Below are 13,941 nucleotides of genomic sequence, written 5' to 3' on the forward strand. Positions count from 1 at the left end.
TTGCTCAGCCCCATGTGTTGATTACCTACACCCTCAAAAGTCAAGCTATTTTGGCTCTTCAGCACGAAGTGTAGTTAATACAGTCGTTTGTGGGTACAGATCTTCAGCGTGCTTCACATCGTTGACGGGCAGCACCCGGCTCATCACCGGTGGGCAGAGCTAGGAACGACGGGCTGGAGATGCCGAGCACCCAGCCTCTTTGAAACGCGGTGTGCCAAGTCATTCGGGATGGTGCTGTGAGAGACCCAGCCAAGCGCCATTTGAGGCCACCATTAGCAGGTCAATAAAGGCCCCAATTGGTGCTTTTAGTAGAAATATTTACTTCAGGGCTATTCACATCAAGCTAAACCCACCCAGGCTGGGGGAGGCTGAAGTGCTGCCGATTTTCTAGAGTGGGTGCCGGGGAGCTGTGCGGGACTGGCCCAGGCCCGGCTGGCTCCGTTCGCAGGGGCCGGGGGGGCAGCTGGGACACCCTCGCCGAGACCCGCGTCTGTCGCGGCCCCGGGGGCGGGGAAGGGGCCGCCTGCCTCCCCCCCCCACCCCCCGCTTCTCGCCCCCCTTCTCCCCTCCCGCGGCCGCACAGCCCCAGCCGCCCCCGCCCCATCTGCCGCCAGCGGAGACGCCCGCCCCGGTTGCGGCAGCTGCTGCCGCCGCGGCTCGGCGCCGCCCCCGGCCTCCCCGCCGGCTCCCGCCGCCCGGGCTCTCCGCATCCCCGCCGGGGCCGGTGCGGCGGCGCGGGGCGCGGGGGGCGGGCCGGGGGCGGGCCGGGGTCCGCGGCGCGGCCGTCGGGCCCGGCGCGCCGGCTCGGGGGCCGGGGAGGACCATGCACCGCGCTGCCTCCAACCAGCGCTCGGTCTCCTCCTCCTCGGGTTCCTTCCAGCCGCCGCCGCCGCCGCCGCCGCCGCCGCCGCCGCACGCCGCCGACCGGCAGCCCCTCTTCCCGGGGGGCTCCAGCAGCGGCGGCAGCCGGCGGGGCTCGGGGTCGAGCTCGGGCTCGGCGCGGGCCCGCCACCCCCGCAGCCCCCGCAGCAGCACGGAGGAGGAGGAGGAGGAGGAGGAGGAAGAGGAGGAGGACAGCATCAGCATCAGCAAGCCGCTGGTGCCGCCGTCCGCCGCCCCGCCGCCCGCCGCCGTCTCGCCGCTCCCCAGCAGCAGCAGCGGCGGCGGCAGCCCCGGCCGCAGCATGACGGCGGCGGAGCTGTACGGGGCGGCGGCGGCGGGCGGCGGGGCGGCGGGCGGCGGGGCGGCGGCGGGGGCGCTGCCGGGGCCCGGCGGGGCGGCGGGCGGGCGGCGCTGGGGCTTCCAGGCGCTGTCCCTGGTGCTGCTGCTGGGGCAGGGCGCGCTGCTGGACCTCTACCTGATCGCCGTCACCGACCTGTACTGGTGCAGCTGGATCGCCACCGACCTGGTGCTGGCGGCCGGCTGGGGCATCTTCTTCTGCCGCAACAGCCGGGCGCGCCGCCGGGAGCGGCCCCCGCCGCCGCCCCCCGGGCCGCCGCCGCCGCACCCGCTGCTGCTGCACGGCCCCCCCGGCGGCCGCGGGGCCGGGGGTCGCGGGGCCGGGGGCCCCCCCCGCGGCGGCGACTTCGCCTACGCGCACCTCGCCTGGCTGATCTACTCCATCGCCTTCACGCCCAAGGCGGCGCTGATCCTGGGCACCTCCATCCTGGAGCTGATCGAGCTGCGTCTGCCGCTGGGGACCACCGGCTTCCGCGTCACCCTGGCGCTCTCCGCGCCGCTGCTGTACTGCCTGCTGCGGGCCATCGGCACCGAGGGCTCCGGGCAGCTGCTCCTGCCGCCGCAGCCGCCGCCGCAGCACCGCGCCGCAGCCGCCTTCCTCGCCACCTGCCTCGACCTGCTCGACAGCTTCTCGCTGCTGGAGCTGGTGCTGCAGCCCGGGCGGCCGGCGCCGCTGCCCGCCCCGCTGCGCTACCTCCTCATCGCCGTCTACTTCCTCTGCCTGGCCTCGCCGGTGCTCTGGCTCTACGAGCTCAGCGCCGCCCGCCCCCCCGGCGCCGCCCGCCTCGCCCTGCACCTCCTGCTGCCCGCCGGGCTGCTGGACGCCCCGCTCCTGGCGCTCCGCTGCCTCCTGCTCCTGCGCTACCAGCAGCCGCTCTCCCTCTTCATGCTGAAGAACCTCTTCTTCCTGGCCTGCCGCGGCCTGGAGGCGCTGGAGACCTGCTGCCTGCTCCGCCCCGCCGCCGGCCCGCCGGCCGCCAAGTACGGCCCCGCCGCCGCCGCGCCCGCCGCCGCCGCGCCGCTGGCCCACGGGCTCTCCGACGCCGACGTGGGGCCCCACGGGTACGTCAACGCCTTGGCGGTCACCGCCCAGGGCTGAGCCCCCTCCGCCCGCCGCCCCCGGGCCTGCTCCCGGCAGAGTCTCTCTGCGTCGCTGCTCGGGCTTCCGCCGCTGCGGCCGAGCGCGGGAAGGGGACGCGGGGACCCCCGTCGGACCCCCGCTCTGCTCCCTTTCCCGCGGGCAAACCCGCCAGCGGGAGCCCAGCGCAAACCCGACCGCCTGCAGGAGCCTACGGCAGAGGCTTGACCCCGGCAAACGCACCTGCCCTCCGCCCCGAGTCATCTTCTCGTGCTTCTGCTCCACCATGCTGTTTGGAAGGTCCCACTCCTCCCCTCCTGCTCCTCGCCAGGACATCGTGTTGCTTTGTGACCGTAAAGGTTTCATTTTCCCTCTTCCCCCTAAGCAACAGGGACCACTGGATTTTGTCCCCTCCTTTCAGAACTCCTGCTGACCACAACCACGAGATGCGAGAGGGGTCCGACCGGCAGGGACACACCCGCGGGGCGCAGGCAGGACGAAAGGAAGCACGCGTTGGTTCCGCGAGGTCTTGCAAAGCTGCCACCTCCGCTTCCCGGCAGCAGAGCTCAGAGGGCCTGCTCGTGCCAGCTGGGGAACCTCCGGGAGCACGCTGGCCTCCCGGTCATTTTAAGTCTAGGAGCCACTTTCTCCAAGCTGAAAATGTCTACCTCTGTGCTTCAACCTTCTGCATCTTCTGTTGACTTCACACGCTAGAGAAACACACGTGAATCTGGCACGGGCATAACCCAGGGGCTTAGACCCCATTTCACTACCGCAGAGACATTTCTTTCTGGTGAGAACAGGGTTTACAGCAGCCGACTGCTTGCTCCAGGCAGCAGCACTCAGGTGCTGGGGCTCTCATTTCTGTGAATATGCATGTTTATGGGATCAGTGTTGGTTTTCTTTTACGCACAGCGTAGGGTCTCCCTTTGCATAGGTCAGGAAGGCTGGAAAGATCTCCTCTGGCCCCTTCAACATCTGTTTGAGAGAGGGGAGGTGGGGCAAAGCCTGCAAATGGCCCCCTCTCCAACAGCAGAGCAGAGGATGTGCTCGGGCTGGGCCCTCTGCTCTCTGAACCTCACTTTTCAGCACAGAAAGCAAAGTGCTTTGGTGAAAGCCCACACACCAGCCCCCTGTCCTCCATGTGCATGTGGTTAAGGGTAGTTGGGGAAAAAGTTAATTATTAGTAACCTGTCATAGAAACACAGTTATCTTTGGTTTTAAGCTCCACGAGCATTCAGTGAGGGTTAAGGCCTGCCCTTCTGCCTGGCTACAGCTGCTTCTGAAACCAGACCAATGGAGGCAGGAGCAGAGAGGCCACACTTGGAGGAAGGACTTTGCCCCTCCCAGGCTTCTATTTTGTGATCCGGGCAAGGCTGCATCGATTGGGAAAATGCATTTCCTGTCCCGAGCCTTTTTTTCAAGCTGTCCTGACAGGAAGGGGAAATAAAGCACAACCAGCTGCTACCCACAGCCAACAGCAGGACTGCAGGTGCAGCCCGACTTCGGCACACACAGCCATTCTCTCCTTCAGGGCTTCTGCCTGCTCCAGGGGACTGCTACAACAAAATGTTTACAGTCTCGTAACTTCCAGCTCCCCCGGGCAGAAGTGGGGGTGCTACAGGGCTCCCCCCCCCAGCTCTCAGGTGGCTGATGAGTTGAGGGGCTAGAAAAGCCCCTAGAAAAGTGCTGTTCTGTTCAGAGCTGCAGCTGGGATGGGTGACTTGCTGCTCTCCCCCCCCAAACAGAGAGTTGGCAAAGGCTAGGCTTACCTTTCCCAGCAGTGCTTTATTTTTAACCTGAGCCCTTAACGTGGGCAATTGTGTGAATTTTGGCCAGTGGCCTTTCTCTTCAGTAACTTCTTTTTGTCTAGACAATCTTGGTGCTGTGAGTGACTGTGACTGTAAAACTTGGTACTGTGAACTTTTCCTATGTGATGTGTGTCAAGGGGATGCTACGTTCCTGGCCAAAGGAGGTGTAATTACAGATATATTATGCTTGTACAGATATTTGTTTCCTTGCACCCTCCTTTTTCAGCATGAAACAGATAGTAAAAGCTCAGAAAGAACTACAGTATTGTTCAAGAGAGAGTGAGATGATTCCTGTACCTAGGAATATTCCATGCTTCAAACAGCTCAAGGAACAAAAAACCCACAACAACAAATCAAAGTGAAGAAAAAAACCCCCGTTCACCTCCAGCTATGTTTTGCTGCTTCTCTGGCCAAGTTTACAATAGCACCAAAGCGTGCAGAACATCCCTAATAGACTGAAGCAGGAGCATAGTTGAGACCCTCGAAGAATCACAGCAGAATTATTAACAAGTTTTATCAGTACCCCTTCACAGCACACAACAAAGTTGCTGTTTTAACAGCGAGTGCCTTTTTCCATTTAAGACATTATTGAGAAAATGGCATATTCAAACTTCATCTAGCCATGGCATATTCAAACCACTGACAGTGAAATCACAGTTCAAATTTGTCCATGGATGCAAAAGTTGACCGGGACAGATGACCCTGCAAAATGATGCTTCTGTTGTATAGAATTCCTCTGTAGAATAAGTGGTTCTTTGTAGTGCCATGGTTTCTAGGTTGTTAGTAAATGTGTTGTTTGGAGAGCGTAAAGCTCGCGTAGTAGTTGGCTGCACAGAAGCTCTCTTGCAACTAAAAGGTCAGCTCTGCTGCCACTTCAATTACTTACTACAGAGAAACATTTAAAGCTCTCCAATGTCTCATTTATAAACCTGCTCCACCTTTTGAATTCCCTTTTCTTCGGTAATTGATCTCTTACTTCCATTTAAACCCTTTTGTCACATAATAGATCTGTTTGCAGAAGAGAGGTAGTGGTACCATTAAAGTGCAAACAATACCTCACCGATCCACCTTGCAGACCTCATGTGTGTTCTGCCAACGTTACGTTACTGGTCCAGGTCACTAACACTTTGCTGAACGAAGCTGTGCCATCGTAAGACGTAGGTCCCCTGTGATTCTGTCACAAGCCTTGTAACAGCTCAGCTATTTAGCATTCTATTGCTCTGTTTGCTGTGCTGACAAGAGAGATGACTACTCCCAAGAAGGGGAAACTGAAGTGAGCGATAAGGCCTGTGGCCAACAGACACTTGGCATCCCCCTGGCATTAATCAGAACTTGTATTTTTTAAAAAGCGAGATTGTTAAAATAAAATGACAAACTTGTGACTGATTTTTCTCTTTTCTCCCCCCTCCTTTGAGTCTTGCTGGGCTATCATATTTTGCATTCAGAGACTAACAGGTACATTAAAGTTACTTGATTTCCTCATGTTGGATTGCTAAAATAGTGTCTGGATTTTTCCCTCAAACAAGCTTCTTTAAGTGAAAGCGAGTTCTAAAAGCCATAACACTAAGCAAGTCATTTGAAAAGGGAATGACTAAGGCAAGAAAATCCAGATGACACTTCTGAGCTTCTCATTTAAATGATTTATAGGAATTCATACTACTTGAAAAAGGCTCACAGGAAAAAATAACAACAGATTTACATGTTAATTGCTGGAAGATACAAGAAACTTTAAGAAGTGGGATCATCAAGATGACAATTACTCACATAATCTGAGAAATGGGTTCTTACTGGAGAAGCGTCGAGATTACAGCTGCCTCTTGCATAATCGTTCCTGCACAGCCAGGAAACGAAGGTGGCACCCAGTCTGAAGTCTGGATCTGTGCAGGGACTGTCCCTTTGTTGGTCCTTCTTGGCATCTGGCTGCACAGAAAGCAAGCTGCCTTAGCAGTCCTGCCTCACTGAGCTGCCCTGCACGGAAATCACAAACATTTCCCTTCTTTAACATGTATTTTGAAGGAGCATGCACTTCCCACACTTGAGGGCCCTCAGCTGGTTACAGCTGCAACACTTTGCAAGAATGCTTTAGCATTTGTCAACCAGTTCAGTTCCGGCTCTCAGTTTTGCTCGGATTTCTATAAGAAATACTAAGAAAAGGAGTTAAGGCAGAACTGAGGACACAGGAGTACTTCATATATCTAAACAAGTATTCTTGTTTTTTTTTAAATTTAAGGAACAAAACACAAGTTATAAACACATAAAATTATAAAATATACATAATACAATATTGGTTGCAAGGCAAAAGAACAGATTGTCTTCTGAGATATCAGATTTTTAAAATCTTCTTAAGATTTTTTGACAAGTAAAACTTAGGACAGGAAGATGACAAGCTTGTTGAACAAAGGAGGAAGGTCTGGATTTATTTACATCTCACAGGCTGTTATCCAGTGGGCTGGACTACAGAAACTGTGATAACAAACAGGGTAAACACCAGCCTTGACAAGTCCACTACCCAGTCAGCACTACATGGGCCAACACGCCATCACTCACAGGGAACAATTTTCTCTAGCGCATCAAGCCCAATCCTTTAAAAACCACTGGAATTGATAGCTACAATTACTGCTCCTGGAAGATGACCTCCTCAGGCTGTTACATATTTCACAACAGTTAATCCGAACTACTCGTGCTGGAGTTTATACCCACATAAGTCCATTCACACTCATTTTAGCTCAGCTCCCCCTAACCCAGTTATTATCTCTGCTCTAGAACAGCATCTGCTGAAGCTACCCTTTTTTCCCCTCCAAAGTAGTCTTTCATTTCCTTAACGGTGTGTCACAGAATCATAGAACAGTTTAGGTTGGAAGAGACCTTTAAAGGTCACCTAGTCCAACTCCCCTGCAGTAAGCAGGGACATCGTCAGCTAGACCAGGTTGCTCAGAGCCCCGTCCAACCTGGCCTTGAATGTTTCCAGGGATGGGGCCTCCGCTACCCCTGTGGGCAACCCATTCCAGTGATTCACCACCCTCATGGTAAAAAATTTCTTCCTTATATCCAGTCTAAAACTACTCTAATTTAGTTTAAAACCATTCCCCCTTGTCCTATTGCAACAGGCCCTGCTGAAAAGTTTGTCCCCATCTTTCTTCTAAGTGCCCTTTAAGTACTGGAAGGTTGCTACAAGACCTCCCTGAAGTCTTCTCTTCTTCAGGCTGAATAATCCCAACTCTCTCAGCCTGTCCTCACAGGAGAGGTGATCCAGCCCTCAGATCATCTTTGTGGCCCTCCTCTGGACCCACTCCAACAGGTCCATGTCCTTCTTGTGCTGGGGGCTCCAGAGCTGGACTCCAGACTCCAGGTGGGGTCTCACCAGAGCAGAGGGGCAGAATCCCCTCCCTCGATCTGTTGGCCACACTTCTTTTGATGCGGCCTACAATACAGTTGGCCTTCTGGGCTGTGAGCACACACTGCCAGCTCACGTCCAGTTTTTCACCCACCAGTACCCCCAAGTCCTTCTCGGCAGGGCTGCTCTCAATCCCTTCATCCCTCAGCCTGTACTGATACTGGGGGTTGCCCCAACCCAGGTGCAGGACCCTGTATAGTCTGCCTTGCTGAACCTCATGACGTTCACACAGTCCCACCTCTCCAGCTTGTCCAGGTCCCTCTGGATGGCATCCCATCCTTCCTGTGTGTCAACTGCACCACTCAGCTTGGTGCCACTGGCAACCTTCCTGAAGGTGCACTTGATCCCACTATGTGACTGATGAAGATGTTAAACAGTACTGGTCCCAGTACGGACTCCTGAGGGACACCACTTGTCACTGATCTCCATCTGGACACTGAGCTGTTGACAGCTATCCTCTGGCTGTGACCTTCCACCCAGTTCCTCATCCACTGAACAGTCCACCGATCAAATCCCTGTGTCCCCAATTTAGAGAGAAGGATGTTGTGGAGGACAGTGTAAAAGGCCTTACAGAGGTCCAGATAGATCACATCCGTAGCTCTTCCCTTGTCCACTGGTGTAGTCACTCCATCATAGGAGGCCACTCAGTTGGTCAGGCAGGACCTGCACTCAGTGAAGCCATGCTGGCTGTTTCGAATCACCTACCTCTCCTCCTTAGCATACATTGTAGGAGGAACTGTTCCATGATCTTTCCAGGCACAGAGGTGAGGCTGACAGGTCAGTAGTTCCCAGGGACCTAATTTCTACCCTTTTTTAAAAAGGGTGCAATGTTTCCCTTCCTCCAGTCACTGGGGACTTCCCCTGACTGCCATGACTTTTGAAAGATGATGGAGAGTGGCTTGGCAATGACATCAGCCAATTCCCTCAGGACTCTGGGATGCATCTCATAAGGTCCCACAGACTTATGTTCAGGTTCCTCAGGTGGCCACAAACCTGATCTTCTCTTACAGTGGGAGGGACTTCGGTCCCCTATTCCTGGAAAGCTGCTGTCTCAATTCCACCCAGTTCACTTGGCAATGAATCCACCTGGCCCTCTTGTGGTCCACCCACTCACGAGGTGTGGGAATAGAGCTTGCCAGTGAAGATAGCGGCAAAAAAGTTGAGTTTCTCAGCCTTCTTGTCTGTTGTTACCAGTTTGCCATTCTTGCTCATCAGGGGGCATACGCTTTCTCTGACCTTCCCTTTCTGGCTGACATACCTGTAGAAGCCCTTCTTATTATTCTTTGCATCCCTTGCCAAGTTCAACTCCAGCTGCACCCTGGGCTTCCCGACACCATCCCTGCACAACTGGGCAGCATCCCCATACTCTTCCCAGGATACCTGTCCCTGCTTCCACTGCCTGTGCATTCCTTCATGTCCTTTAGTTTGACCAGCAGGTCTCAACTCAGCCATGCCGGTCTCGTGCCTTCCCTTCCTGGTTTCTTACAGCTGGGGATTGAGAGCTCTTGAACTCTATGGAAAGCATCCTTACAGATCTGCCATCTCTGTTCTGCTCCCCTGTCCCTGAGGGCAGTTTCCCAGGGGGTCCTATTGACTAACTCCTCGAACAGCTGGAAGTTTGCCTTCCTGAAATTCAGGGTCCTGACTTTACTCTTTCCCTGACCCTTATCTGTCAGGGCTGTCAACTCCACCAGTGTGTGATCACTGCAGCCCAGGCTGCCTCCAATCTTGATGTTGCCAGTTAGCCCACTGGCATTGGTGACCAACAGGTCCAGTATCACAGCCCCTTTGGTAGGGCTGTCACTATCTACATCTTCAATTCAAGTCTTCCTGGCGCCAAGATGTCCAAAAGCGAACAGCACTGCAGCAGTGTGTTACTGAATAATTCAGATTCCTCCGATTCAGTAATTCTGTATTGAGTCCCACAGTCGTCTTATAATTGTATAAGCCCAAATCCCATTTTTTGATCCATTATCCCCTTTTCTCCCTTCCATCTATTGCTGGTTTTCAAGCACAAACCTCCCAGTAGGGAGGTAAGGAGAGTTTTGGAGACTCCTAATTAAAAGTTTATCCCACTTACTGCTCAGTTACTCCACTGGATGGCCATGGAAATGCAGTTGTAAATGAATGAATGTGGGGGGAAAAGAAAAAATCTCTAGATACATGTATCAACCAGATAGAGACAGCCCTAAAATTTAAGGCACACATCTTTAACATAGTATTTACAAGACAATAGTTAAAATGTGTATTAAAATAGCAATGTAAATTTTGCCATGTTATCTAAATCAATTTTCCAATCCCTGGCCATGACTTTCATCCAGTGCAATAGAACCAGTACAGCTGGATGGCATTTTGAAGGCACAAGCGGATGAACCCCAATAATTCTTCCATCAGTGAGGACTCAATGTAATACATTTCCCCAAGGAAAAGAACTACCTACCGCCTGTCCCTTCACAGGGGTAGCTAATATTTATGGCCTCTCTCCACAGAGATTGAAAGCAATGGTAACAGTCTGCTGGGCAATCCTGCCTCCTAGCAGCAGACAGGAAGATCCCACCAGTAAGTCATTTATAATACAAGGACAAGGATGGTGTTGAAAACGCAGTTTCAGCACTGTGCGTGGTACCATCTTCCATCTCTGTATTTCAAAGAGAGCAGGTCCCAGATAGAGCCTAAAAGTCCTCCAAAGACTGGCCAGCATCCGTCACCTCAGCTGGATAGCCCCAGTCAGAGCTCTGTTGAATGTCCTGGAAAAACAGCTGCTGTTGGAGGCTCTTTAGATTGTTTAAGACCTCTGGAGAGAGTTCATGGAAGACCACCTGTTTTTCCTGATCCTCCTCCTCCTCCTCTTCCTCCTCCTCCTCCACAAGGTCATCAGGAGGCAGAGGAGAACATCTAGAGATGTAGCCCTGGTCTGACTGCACTGACTGTCTTTGGTCTTTGTGCTGGTCATCAAAGACCAACTGGTGTTGTTCGTCAGCCTCCTCTTGGCAGAGAGATGGCTCAGAAGGAATGACACTGTGCTGATAAAGAGAGTACATGAGTCCATTCAGATGGTGCCTCAGTTCACCTGAGAGGTTTGCAGGACTCTGGTCGTCTATCGCTGAAACTTCAGAGTCATCGTGGAGGACGATGTTATTCCTTGCTGGAAAGCTTGTCTCCAGAAGAGGAACTCCTTCCATACAGTCCTCATTACTCAGCACATGATGACCAAGTATATTTCCATCTTCCATGGAAGACACTGGCTCCACTACCTGAACTAGAGGAGCCTCATCCGTAGGAAGGACAATAGTCTGAGAAGTTGAATTCCCACATGGATTAAGTTGAGGTTGCATTTTACAGCCCCCACTTTCACCTTCATCCATGTGGAGGTTGATCACGTAACAGCAGTTTGGGTCAGGCTCCCGTAGGTGCAGCTGGTGTCTCACAATTCCACCCGGTTCACTTGGCAATGAATCCACCTGGCCCTCTCTGTTTAGGGATTGCAACTCTTCTTCATTATCCAAGTAGACGGTTTCACTCTCAAACCAGTCTGGGTGCTCTGTTTGCCAGTTCTTGAACTTCTGTACTGCCTCTTTCAACTTCCTCCCACTAGGGGTATCAATATAATTTTCAGCTGTGATTTCCCGGATTCGATGGATGCGCCCAGGTTCAAACTTCTCCAAGTCCTGAATCCGAAAATAAATATCCTCAAACTTGTCCATCAGTTGGTACCTGGATGTGACGTTGAACAGATCAGGTATATCTTTCTCACTGCTTATCCCCTCAAAATAGCAGACTATGTACATTCCAAAACAGGCTGGCTTCTTGAAATCTGGCAGGATCAAATTCAAGGCTGGGGTGAACAGGTCTCCCATTGGCTTTTGCTGATCTTGCTTGAGACACACAGGCTCATTCCCAAGCATGGCCTGCCATTTGGCCTGGGTGCCCCGTGAACATAAGATGATGATCTTTGAACATAGGTCTTCCATTTCCTTCTTCTGTCGAGTAAGCCAGGGTAATGGCCCTAACTCTGAGATCTGATGATCTTCTAGCAGATCTAAAGCTACAGCAGTGCCACAGACAGTCATCAGAAACTCAGCAAACTTCATCACCACATGCACGTACAGCAGGTGATCAGCAGAGTACACAATCCAAACCTTTCGGGGCTTCAAGGGTGGCAGAGGAAGGTCAGTATATGGTGCTGCTGAAAGACAGAAAAATACTCATCCCAACCACATTCCTGAAACTGTAATGGTGCAAGCCAGCAGAAATCAACATAGAAGAATATTAACAAAGGGTTTTAGCAACTATCAGTTTTGAAGCTATCTTGGCAACATACACAGACAACATCTCATTGTAGAAATTTAATATGGAAGTCCAGACAGTGGAGCTGTAATTTGTAATAATGCCTGGATGGTTCATGAAATTTCACTACACACAAGTAATACACCAGCTTCAAGAGGCTTACAAATGTAGCTATATTCTCTGCTGGAGAGCCGAGTGCACCCACCTCAAAACAATCTCCTGTTCCTATGGCTTCGATGAATAGCAAAGGTCTTTTGCCAGTAAAGCCTCAGCTAGGTCAAAAGCCCTACCACTTTACAAAGCAATTATCTCAAATCTGCCAAATATGCCGTTCCAAATTCCATATTCTCTGTCCAAGGCTATTGGTTCTTACAGAGTTTGTTTTCGCTCAATAGAAAGATCTTAAGGTTACCTTTTGGTTTTGAGAAGCACCTATAATGTAGTAGAGCCCGTGAGAGCCCCTTGTAGACAATCATGTGAAACTTCCAGAATGCATTACATGTACTTGACAAAACACAGGCAGGACATCTTACCAGTTTGCATATCATTGTGGTTGCATTTCCCTCGCCGGTGTCCTGGAAGAAAGAAAGTCACCGTCAGTTCTAAAAACAAGAAATAAGATAAGACCTTTAAAGTGACAACCTCCTCCAAAGATTTGGTTAAAAAAAATAATCTTTAACTGGGCAGGGATAAAGACTTAGGGAGGTAGAAGCCTAATAAAAAAATACACTAAATGAACAAAGACTCCTCTACAGCCAGTTTTGCTGTGTACTATGCTACATTTTTCACTTGAGAGAAGGAATGCAGTGAAATCCAATTTTCTCCATCTTTGCCATATCTGGCTAGCCTCTCAAGAAATACAGAAACCCCAACTGTTCTGCTACTTCTCGTTAAAGCGAAAAGACCCTCTTCTCTGAAGAGGTAACTAAAATGTCCCTAGCTACATCTTATAGATAAATTTGATGTTAAGAAATTTTCCAAAAGATTCCAGATTATTATCTCGGGTAAAAAACCCCAGCAAGCTGCACAGTTTCGCTGTGATAACTGCCTCATGGTTGCAGCACAAAAGACTAGGAATCAGTCCTTAAGTACTCAGGTTTCCAACCTGCTCAGTGTCAACCTGCATGCCCTGTTTTTCTTCTTCCATCTTAATCAAAAAACATTATTTAAGCTCAAAATAGTACAAAAATGAATTTTGTAGAGACTTTGGGGGACAAGGGAAAGACTACAGTCTGGACAAACAGGAAGCTTCTGTCCTGCAAAACTCTTACGCAATGCAGTAGAAAAACAAATGGAAAAGATATCTGTGGCAATCCGCAGGAAACAAAGGGCTGAACTATGAAGTTCCTCTTTCCCCTCATGAATTCTGAAGCACTATGAAAATGGAGCATCAGACAGCATAACCCATGGAAGGCTTTACTAGGTGGATGGTATTGGGATGTTACAAGTCCCATGACATAAACCAGAAGGTGTTTATATAGGCATTAACTCAGTGGCAAGACATCAGAACAGCAAGGAAAAAAAAGCTAGCAATAGGAAAGAAGTACAGAAGTAGGAAAAATATAGTTTCAGCATTTAATCTTTTCTTCCTAGCTGGTATGAGTCTTACCTGCTCGTTTTTTGGTCATACAAATCACACCTGCTATGACTGATCCCACCAGTATGACACAGATCCCCGTGATACACCAGTAGAGCCATATAATCATATCATCTGCAGCACAAAAATAGCACTCAGACATTGCTTCACACCAACAGAGTTTCACCAAAGCACAGAAGTTGCTTGAGCAGCAGGGGCCAAGTGAACAGGACCCTGGCTCTGCCCAAAACAGCAAGCAGTCCAGCACTTCTCCCTTACAACATACCACAGTCACTTCTCAAAACGAATTCCTGCTTTCATGATGATGCTCTACACCATAAACTTGCTCCACAAAGAAATATATGTGCCACACATCGAAAACACAGATCAATAACCTTCCTCTAAATAGCAACGTTTATCCAGCTTTGACAGGCATGCTGCCCATGTCCCACCCGTTCGTGTAATCTGTCTCAAAAAAAAAAAATTTACCATTTTGGGTGATGTTTTGGGTTTGTTTTTGTTTTTTTTTTTTTTTTTCTTCTTCAATGTACAGGTG

The 13,941-nt window shown here is 51.3% G+C and overlaps 2 protein-coding genes across 8 annotated transcripts in view; one reads left to right on the forward strand and one right to left on the reverse strand.

Annotated features, from left to right (window-relative positions):
• Positions 1 to 823: 823 nt before the first annotated feature.
• On the forward strand, positions 824 to 5,610 carry TMEM121B (transmembrane protein 121B). The gene is made up of 2 exons (XM_075428829.1): positions 824 to 1,135; positions 1,256 to 5,610. Exons 1-2 carry the CDS (start codon positions 824 to 826, stop codon positions 2,336 to 2,338), a joined length of 1,395 nt encoding a protein of 464 aa, XP_075284944.1. The 3' UTR covers positions 2,339 to 5,610.
• A 708-nt stretch (positions 5,611 to 6,318) lies between these two features.
• The window catches only part of IL17RA (interleukin 17 receptor A), a 28,039-nt gene continuing 20,416 nt past the window's right edge, over positions 6,319 to 13,941 (reverse strand). For 2 of the 7 annotated variants that reach the window (XM_075427785.1, XM_075427792.1), the window contains 3 exons: positions 13,419 to 13,520; positions 12,343 to 12,411; positions 6,319 to 11,708 (listed from right to left, as the gene is read on the reverse strand). In XM_075427785.1, the coding sequence (XP_075283900.1) occupies positions 10,195 to 11,708; positions 12,343 to 12,411; positions 13,419 to 13,520 (1,685 nt within the window). In that variant the 3' untranslated portion in view covers positions 6,319 to 10,194. The remainder of the gene's footprint in view (positions 11,709 to 12,342; positions 12,412 to 13,418; positions 13,521 to 13,941) is intronic. The other 5 variants (XM_075427788.1, XM_075427787.1, XM_075427786.1 and 2 more) reach the window with 5 other exon arrangements.

This window comes from Opisthocomus hoazin, chromosome 8, assembly GCF_030867145.1.
Source record: "Opisthocomus hoazin isolate bOpiHoa1 chromosome 8, bOpiHoa1.hap1, whole genome shotgun sequence".
In the NCBI taxonomy this organism is placed as follows: domain Eukaryota; kingdom Metazoa; phylum Chordata; class Aves; order Opisthocomiformes; family Opisthocomidae; genus Opisthocomus; species Opisthocomus hoazin.

Bases quoted from the DNA above. Each gene is read 5' to 3' on its own strand.
- TMEM121B (XM_075428829.1), top strand. From the start codon at position 824: ATGCACCGCGCTGCCTCCAACCAGCGCTCGGTCTCCTCCTCCTCGGGT. The intron at 1,136-1,255 runs TCGCCGCTCCCC...GCGGCGGCGGGG, and splicing joins CCCCGCCGCCCGCCGCCGTC to GCGCTGCCGGGGCCCGGCGG.